The 9,273-nt window shown below is 50.9% G+C and overlaps 1 protein-coding gene across 9 annotated transcripts in view; it reads right to left on the reverse strand.

Moving 5' to 3' along the window:
• The window catches only part of Tpm1 (tropomyosin 1), a 28,348-nt gene extending 20,705 nt beyond the window's left edge, over window positions 1–7,643 (reverse strand). For 2 of the 9 annotated variants that reach the window (XM_057766879.1, XM_057766880.1), the window contains exons 1-2: window positions 7,404–7,638; window positions 6,121–6,246 (exon numbers count right to left, since the gene is read on the reverse strand). In XM_057766879.1, the coding sequence (XP_057622862.1) occupies window positions 6,121–6,246; window positions 7,404–7,517 (240 nt within the window). In that variant the 5' untranslated portion in view covers window positions 7,518–7,638. Of the gene's footprint in view, window positions 1–1,964; window positions 2,151–6,120; window positions 6,247–7,403 lie in introns of those variants that run through there. The other 7 variants (XM_057766885.1, XM_057766878.1, XM_057766884.1 and 4 more) reach the window with 7 other exon arrangements.
• Between the last annotated feature and the right edge of the window lie 1,630 nt (window positions 7,644–9,273).

Raw genomic sequence — 9,273 nt, forward strand, 5'->3', positions numbered from 1 at the left:
TTCTGCAGTGGCTCAGGGCTTTGTCACCAAATCTTAATCTTTGCTGCCAAGAGAAACTGCTAGCTTAACTCATAGCCTAAGCCATGCCTAATAACGACTTAAATTAGCTCCATCCATACGTGAGCTCCAGCCTAAGAGTCAGGAGTGACCGGCAGTTTGCATCAGTCTCACTGGTCATACTCAGCCTTTGTTGTGAATACCAATCACCCTGCTAGAGGATTCCTGAAAAATGATCTTAAATTTTCTTTAAAAGGGATTTAAATTGCTCTCAACAAAGGCATGAAGTTTTGAAATGAATGAAAGCTCTGTCCTTAGCAAACTAGCCTGCAAATGCTATTACCAAAACCAAAACAAAACAAAAACAAACCAAAACAAGGTACAAGACAGCAGGTGTGTCTTCTGTGTGTGCCACCAGTCACTAGGCCAGGAGTCTAGTGAGGGTCCATCACTAATGCCTTTTCGACCCACAGTCCTTCCAGCCTGCCTAATTCCCCTCCTAAAATTGAAAAAAAATAATTGTTAACTAAAAGCCTTAAATGGGGGGATTTTATGGGTAATGAAGTGAGTAGGGCCATTTTTAGGAGCCATTGCCAAGTCATTACTGTAAAGAATGCTGGGCAGGGCAGGGCTGGACATTGCTAAGAAAGGGCAGTGTAAGTAGCACTACCTCTGTCTGCTAAGCCTGGCTGTGATCTCTTTACATACTAGCCACATTAGACTCAGAGGAAACCAAAGCACTAACAATTGTCCGCAGCCAGAGAGGAGATGGGCCAGGATTCAAATACTGCCAAACTGGGCCCAGTGCTCTGCATCCTGCTTTTTAGCTCACTGATTCACAGTGGTTAGCCAGGCATGGATCACCATTAATGTATCCCCAGCCACCTGGAGTCCTCTACAGTGGGACTTTTGCTAACTAGTCCTCTCAAGCTAATACTGCTATCTTTTATCTATTGATTATTTTTAATCTTTATCTGTATTTTTATCTTAAACTTCCTCTAGTTGGGCCTTCCTCTTAGGAAGACTCCCTTGGTTCTCTGTATTTTATACAAAACATGTTGTGAAGTTTCTGCAAGCCATGCAACCATTACACTCAGCCTGGAGGAATGACTCAGTTTGGAATAGTCCTGTGTATATTAAGCACAGCTGGACACCATATTATAGTTTGTCATAAAACTCCCAAGGTGTTTGAATACCTTGATTTAAGACACAGCCATGTGCGAATACTCATGCGCGCGCGCACACGCGCGCGCACACACACACACACACACACACACGATAAATTCTAATACCTAAACTCCCTTTGAAACCTTGTTTCTGTTTGCTGGATACATTTGCTTTACGAAGAAAGGAAGCCAGGTACTACATTAGACAAAGAGGAGGGGGTAGCCGGCAAGAGGTATAACCAGTAACCATTGACATCTGGCCAACTTTTTCCAAAACTCGCAACAAAAGGATATCTATTGTAGTGGGATATCTACTTGGAAGATGGGAAGACTGAGAAACCTAACGCTATAAGGGATGCAAGCTCTGCAAGTTCTAGTTCTTCCCTCAGAACCCGGTACTGTCAATGTCTTTCACCTCCATAGAGAAATAGCTTTTAGGAATCACAGGATCAACACAGACAAAAGTCCAGCATCTGAAGGCCCCGAAGTCCCACAGTGCTTCTCCCCAGAGACTGATCTTTAAAAGGAGGGACTCTTCCTTCCAACCCCAGTTTGAGTAAATAAATGCCAGTAGCGCAAAGTGCACATCCCTGGGACACAATTCATGATCGCCCCAGAAATGCAGTCCTCTTAGGGGAAAAATACCGCTCCCTGAACCTTCTCAACAGCACTCCTGCTACCCGCGGAGGTTTTTTGACTTTAGACAAGAGATACAAAGGCATGACTGAGCAGCAGGGTTCCAGTTGGCCTAGGTGCGCCAGGTGCGGCATGGGGCCTTGGGGTGATGGGTGGGTCCCTTACGGTCTCCCGCAGCTTCCGCTCCTGGTCCAGCTCGCGCTGCAGGCTGCCCGCACGCTCCTCCGCGGCGTCCGCCTGTTCTTGCAGGCTCCGAATCTTTCTCCGCACCGCCTCCAGCGAGCTGCTACCCGCCATGGCCAGGCGGTGGCTGAGGCTGTGCTCTGTCTCTGCGCTCTGTAGCTGCTACTGCTGCTTCTGCTGCTTCTGCTGCTGCAGCTACCGAGCCCAAGTCCGGCGCGTTCCGCCCAGGCCGGCTTTGCAATGCCGGCGCCCCCTGCGGCCCAGAAGCAGCCCGGAAGTCACGGCCTCGGGGCCGCAGAGAGCCGCGGGCGGGTGCGCGAGAGCAGAGGACGGGCGCGGCTGGCAGGCGGGCGGGGCACCGCGGACCCCGGGAAACAGGCAGCCGGTGGAACCACTGCGCGTGCGCGCGGGGACGACCGGCTCTGGGCTGCTTCGCCTGGAGGAAGGCCACCGCAGGAGGGCGTTTGCTTCCACTCTGCCGCTGCCCCTGGGTGGCCCCAAGTAGAGGACCTAGATTCTAAAGCCTATGGCGACTCCTGCTGGCCGCTTGGAGCGCTCCGGAATCCCGATTACTCTGAAACTGAGCCAGGGTAGGAGCCTTCCAAAACCTGACTGCTCCCTAAAGGAACTGTTCTGGTCATAAAGAGCGCCATCATTCCGAATGCTAAAGGCCATGGCGACTCCTGTTGGCAGTCCGGAGCGCTCTGCAATCCCGACTTCCCAGAATCCCAACAAGGAACTTGGAGCCTATGATATGAATACCTCAGGGAAACCGGTTCTTGTAAAGAATCCCGGAACACAAGCTCCTGACTACAAGAACCACAACACTTGAGTTATCTGGCCAAGTGTAAATTCCTATCTGACAATGCGGAGTGGTTAGACTGTTCTAATTACAGCAGTTCTAGATTTGAATCTGGCTCTTAGGTCTTTGGACAAATGCCTTCTCAGGGCTTCATCTGTTAAAAACGAGTATAATAGCACAGGGCTCTTCGCGGGGCTGTTGAGAATTATCAGATACTATAAAACGCTGAACAATGCCTTACATACAGTTAAGACTCAAACGATATAATTAAACAATCACAGGCACTGCCTTTAGAGTTTGGCTGGGGCCCGTGTCCAGTTGTGCAATTTCAGACAAGGCAAGCATCCTAACCTTTCCTGGTTTTAATTCAGTCTGATACCTGGAATCCGATGAACCCCAGGTACAAGACTACAGAAGCCTGTGACAGAGCCTCTGGTTACCAGCTGCAAAGTCACACAAATACAATCTCTAAAGAAGCCATCTCGGCCATTCCCTCCTGTGCTGTGTTTTTAAAAGCCTGTCAAGTCTCTGGGCTTTATATCCTCCTGTATCTTGGTCAAAGAGAGCTGTTAAAGTCAGTCCTTATTTAAGTGTGTGCGTGCGTGCATGTGTGCGTGTGTGTGTGTGTGTGTGTTATAAACAAAGGTAGAAAAAGAAAACATTTCTGCCAAGGCTGTCTTCCAAAACCAGAACACCTCTGGAATTCCTAGTCCCCACCCGTCTCTGCTGCAGAAAGCAAGCCTACAAACTCCCACTAGGGCCTCAATCAAGTCCTGTAGGTGGAGACTCTTGCTTGGTTTCCAAGCTGTTGGTTCGCTGAGCAGTGGTGGGTACAGCTCCTCCCCAAAGCTCCCAGACCATCTGCCTCCAACCTTGAGGATACCCAGACAGGGCATCTGCACCCTCCAAAGGCAGCCAGGGAAAATGCTGGCCCCTTGCCAGTGCAGTAAGCAGCCATCCTAGTGATTTAATATCTTGCTTTTCAAACATGTTTCAGGAGTTTATTTTCAAGCTGATGTCACTACTGAAGAGCTATGGGCAGTTAGTTGTTAGGTTTAGCTATGGGATGGAAATACTGTGGCTGGGTCCCATCCCAAGAGATCCCAGGGGAAAACCGGAGTTTGGTTAAGCCTGAGTCACTACATCAGGAAGGAGACCTAGAGGGATAAAGACTCATATCCTGCAAATATCAGCTCCATCAGTTATTGGGGGAAAGGAGCCAAGATAACAGAGTCTTAACAGGACTCAGCCTCCTGTAGGTGAAAAAACCAGTAAAAATCCAAAACAGATTGCTAGGGATGCCAGCTCCTTTTAAACTGGGAAAAAACCGTTTCTGGAAGACTATAGCTTGTAAAGTAGCTTGGGTAAAATAGGAAAATGATTTTAGTAATAATAATCAAAAAATGACTTTTTTTAACAGTAGAGAGTAAAACGTCCTCACTGCAACTCTCCAGAAGAATGACTTCACTTCCACCTCTCCCCTCAAGCGACACCTGTCTTTTCCTCCTCAAGTCTGAGCTATTTTAAGTGAGTCAAGATGGCTCTAAATATAACGTCACAAACTCCCTTCAACATTCCTAGTCTCCAACGATCCAACGGTGTTTTACAGAGGTAGATGAGAAATACACGAACCAAAAGAAACAGAGAAGTGCACACTCTCACCATATTTAGAGACAGTTTTCCAGCACATAGAGAGAACCAAAACTGGTGTTAAGAACCACCCTCTCCTCCTGGCCCCGCCCCACAGCTGACTTTAAATAGCCTCTTTTCTGCTTCTGCCCCACCCCATTCCAGTACCCCCCTCCACAATTTCTCACTGAAGACAAGATTACCACTCCATAGTTACAACAATTATTACCCCCCCTTAAGAATTATAGTAACTTTCTTTCCTCCTGCTTTCTTTCACACTGGGCTATTTGCAAATTCTCTGAATTCCTTTCCTTATAAGGAATATCTCCCTTAGATCTATCGGCGGCTCTTTTGAAAAACCTAAATAAATGTCCTGCCAGAGGATTTGGGGGAGATGGGTATCCTCCATTTAGCACGGACAAAGCAGACATCTGATTCACATTATACAAACTGGCGGAGGCTGTTTTTTTTTTTTTTCTTTCTAAAGTCAGGTAGGTTTTAGCATGAGTTTTCACTAAACCATGCTTCCCCAAGCCTCCTTTCCAGGGAACTTGACTGTCACTGAAAGTTTTCCTTTTGTCCTGTCCCAGTTGTTGGTTCTCCATACCACTCAGTTACCAAGAACACTAGATAAATCTCAAGCCTTTCGTGATACAAAAGGCCTTGCCAGTTTCAAAACCCTTGGATAATCTGCATTACACATTATCCAAAAACACAAAACCAAAAACCGTACAAACTGCTGTCAGACTTGGGGGTTCGACTTTCGGGTGTAGCTTTGTCTGCTACTCACACATTCTTGGAATTGTTATCAGCTTCCCAAGGAATTCTTTTCTAATTGGGCCTCTAGGCTTAACTGGCTTCTCCAGGGGAATGTGGGGGTGAAGTCAGTTCATTGGAAAACTGACCCTCAGCTTGACTTTCTAGACAGAAGAGGCTAGCTCTGTAGTTAAGATTCCGAAGGGCAGTGGAGAGGGTGTTAGCCGAGCTGGAGCTGTGTCTATCACACCCTGGAGTATGCGGTGGCTGTCAGAGGGCTGACAGGTGGGGGTGGGGCGGGCGAGGGGCAGCCAGCTCTCTATGCCTTATAAAGCACTGAGCTATATATAACGCCCTGCGTCCTTTCTGGATCTAGTGCCTCAGACTGCAGACCCAAGTAAGTATCATCTTCCCTGGGCAGGTCTTAAGGTTTGCCTAGTGAGAAAAAGCGCCTCAAAGTGTCCCCTGTAGCCTGCAAGATTAGCCTTTGAAGTAAGAGCGTGAGTACATTTTAAGACCAGGCTCTCTGTGTCCAGACTAGGCTCAGCAATGGAGGCCACTGAGGGTGGCAAACAAGAAAACCCCGTCTTGCACAAACCTTGGTGATGACACACACTTCAGAGGCTTTATACCAACAGGTATAAGTTCCCCTCCATAAGTCCCAATTTGGAGGCTGTGTTCTCTCAGCTTCTCACCCACCCACCTCCGACCAAAGGGGAGGAGGTAAAGAAGAGGAAAAAGAGAAAAAGGAATGCATGGAATATAAACGAATGTGCTCAGCGGTAGTCAGAGGCGTCATCCAGTGCTCTGGGCCACAGCCAGGCTGTGTGCAGGTGTCCCGGCAGGAGGAGGTTTTACCCCCCCCCCTCCTTTGCTCTGCAGTCCCTGTGGTGACCCCCAGAATGGTCACGCGGACAGGAGGTGAGGGAGGCAGTGTCAGCGTGCACTTACATCTGTGGCCTTTTTCTCAGCCAGCTCCAGCTTCTCCTGGGCATCTTTGAGAGCCTCAGAGTATTTGTCCAGTTCATCTTCAGTGCCCTTGAGTTTCTTTTGCAGTGACACCAGCTCATCTTCCAGCTGGGAGTTGGCGGGGAGTACGGGGGGAGGGGGGAGGGTGTGGGGTGCGGCAGGCAGCGTGATCCCGCAAGGTGCGGGGTGAGGGTGCACAGACCGTAAAGGACAGGGACAGTGGGAGAGAGAGAGAGACAGGGAAAGACAGGGAGGGAGAGAGAAAGAGAAAGTTAGCCATTCGTGTGCCGTGCCACGCCGAGCGCCCGGGTACCTTGGCGGCGGTCTCGTCTGCAGCCAGGAGGCTGTCCTCCGCCTTGTGCAGCTCCTCTAGCACCCGGTCCCGCTCGTCCTCCGACGCCCGCAGCAGCTTCTCTTTCGCTGCGATGTCCTCCTCGAGCTGGGGGCAGCGGCAAGCGGGCGCGGGCGGCCGGCATGGACCGGGTGTGAGACACACAACAAACGGGTGCCAGGTTGGCTGGGGCCCTGGGGCTGAGAGATCGCTGCTTTGGGGCTTAAGGGACCCTAGGTAATCTCTCTCCCAGAGCTGGAACCGCTCAGTGACTCATCTCTCAACATTCCCCCCCCCCACCCCCGGGACCACACTCTCTTGCGGAGAGCTTAGAGAGCTCAGGTCCCCGACTTGAAGGGTTACAGAAACACGCCCCTGTTTGGCTAGCTTTCCGTTTGTGTCTTCTAGTCTGTTCCATCTTTGTTCTTAGGAAATAATTAAGTGAGTCCCCCTCTTCCCTCCAAAGTCTCCATCTCTTATCTAGGGGCTCTTTCTCCCCAACCAAAAAGTTCAAAGAACTTCGGACACTTTAGGACTTGAGCCTTGCTGGACTCCCCCACCCTTCCCCTCAGTCACATCGAGAATTGGTATCCTTTCTCCCTTCCCCTTTCAAAACTGGTTCCCAATCCCGAGGGTCAAGAGCCTCTCTAGGGAGTTTATGGACCTCGCGGACTCTGGAAGGGCCACCAGCATCTTCGGCGGACAAGACAGAAAAGTTAGAATCAGCCAATCAACCTAACTCCCTCCTTTCTTTCTTTCTTTCTTTCTTTCTTTCTTTCTTTCTTTCTTTCTTTCTTTCCTTCCTTCCTTCCCATTTTTTTTTTTAAAGATGTGCGCCCCTGGACACCCTGGGCTTGGGATGGGATGGGGAAAGGGTGCCCGCTGGGGTCCCGGGGGCTGAGTCGGGGCGGTGGGGGGCGGGGTAGACGCAGACCTGCTTGCTTCGGTCTTCCGCCGCCTTCTTGTCAGCCTCCGCCTGCTCAGCTCGATCCAAGGCGTTCTCTTTGTCGAGCTTCAGCATCTGCATCTTCTTCTTGATGGCGTCCATGGTGGCAGTGGCGAGGGGCCCTTAGGCAGCGTCGGGAGCAAAGACACGAGCGCGGTGGGGTGGCTGAGACGGAGTGCGAGCGCGGAGCTGCCTGCTGCTCTCTGATATGTACTTTCCCAGGGGGGCGACCGCATTCCTTAGGACAGCCAATACTTTTTTGGAAAAGCTTGTTCCTCCTGCCCCCTTTCCCAGTCTCCTGCCTCCGCCCCGTGCCCCCTCCTCGCTCCTCCCGCGGGGCCCGCACGCCCATTCGCTGCCTCCTGCCGGCCTCCCAGTTGACGGTGGATATGACTATATATGGGGACCCGAGCCTCCGAGGCGGCGGCCAGGCAAGGCCGTCCTATTTCTAAACCTGTGCGCCTGGGAAAGAGCGCCCGGACCTCGCTGGAGCAGAGCCCGGCGCTGTGCGAGTCTCTAGCCACCTCCCAGAGCCATAGCCTGGCCATCAGGATCCCCAGGAGAGCCCGCCCGGAACCACCCGGGATCCTGGGAACAGGGCAGGTGGCGCGTGTGCACTGGTCTCACTCGGCATCTAGATTCTGGGGTGCCTAGCCTAAAGCCTGGGGGCCGCCTATCACAGTCTCTGCACCTCGCATCTGGACCTGGGAGCTCTCAGTACCCAGCTGCGCTCTTCTGGGAGCTCGCGGCCTACCAGGTGTAGACCAGGGCTCTTATGTTCTGGAAAGTTCAACCAGAGCAGAGAAATGGAGCTGGAAGGAAGGTGTGAGGATGATTCCTGATGTCTCTTGAATCTTTTTACTAAAATGGGGTGGGTAATAAAATACTTTAGGGCCTTAGGGCCCAGCTGACTGAGTTATGCGCGTGTTTGGTGCTTTGGGAAGGGTGAGGGAGTGTGTTAGTGTGTAGAGGTCTGGTTTTTTTTTTCCTTGTGGGAGTTGCGCGCGCGCGGGGGGCGGGGGGGGGAGGGTGTTGAGTTTAGACTAGGGCATCTTGGCGTCTGATCTTTAGCCCTCATCTACTGTGTAGCCGTGATTAGAACAGCCTCAATTCTGTAGCTCCCTCTATTTGTTTACGTATTTGAATATTTGATTGTTTTCATTTACTCATGGTGTAGGGGGATCACAGAGGCGCACTGGTGCCCTGGTGGACTGTGACAGTCAGAGGACAACTTTCCACCCTGTGGGTCTTGGGATCCAACACAGGTCTTCAGGGTTGTCAGCAGGCTCCTTTACCTGTTGCGCCATCTTGCCGGTCGGGTTTCCTCAGAGGGTAGAGGATTTCTAAAGTCCCTTCAGATCTCACTCTTCATCTTTTCCTCGCGCTGATCCACACACAGAGTCCATCTCTCTATTAAGCACTTGGTTGCCGGGGTGCTGAAAACATGGTACAAATGAGTCTAACTAACGGGGCTCGATCCGCAGCCTGAACTCTGCAGAGGCAAGGGGCCAGCTCTGCTCTGTGAGTGAGGCTAGAAGGCAGGAGGATTTCCCCCTCCGTTTAAAGGTATCTCATTTCATCCCCCAAGGAGGAGAAGCCTGATCTTTTCAGTTTCAATGAGTCTTCAGGAGAGGGGGTCTGTCCCCAAACCTTACCGATGACCATCTGAGACAGGGTTGCAAGGGTCTTGTGAACAGTCCCTACAGAATAATTTACACCCTGTACTACATGGATATAAAATATTCCCCAGACGGTGTCCGAGCAGATTAGGCAGGCCAAATGACTTGTTAAGTCCTCCAAGAGAGAATGATCAAATTCCTCTTCAGGATTTTCTCAGGTTTCTGACTGCCCAGGAGGG

This window comes from Chionomys nivalis, chromosome 4 (assembly GCF_950005125.1).
Source record: "Chionomys nivalis chromosome 4, mChiNiv1.1, whole genome shotgun sequence".
Classification (NCBI taxonomy): domain Eukaryota; kingdom Metazoa; phylum Chordata; class Mammalia; order Rodentia; family Cricetidae; genus Chionomys; species Chionomys nivalis.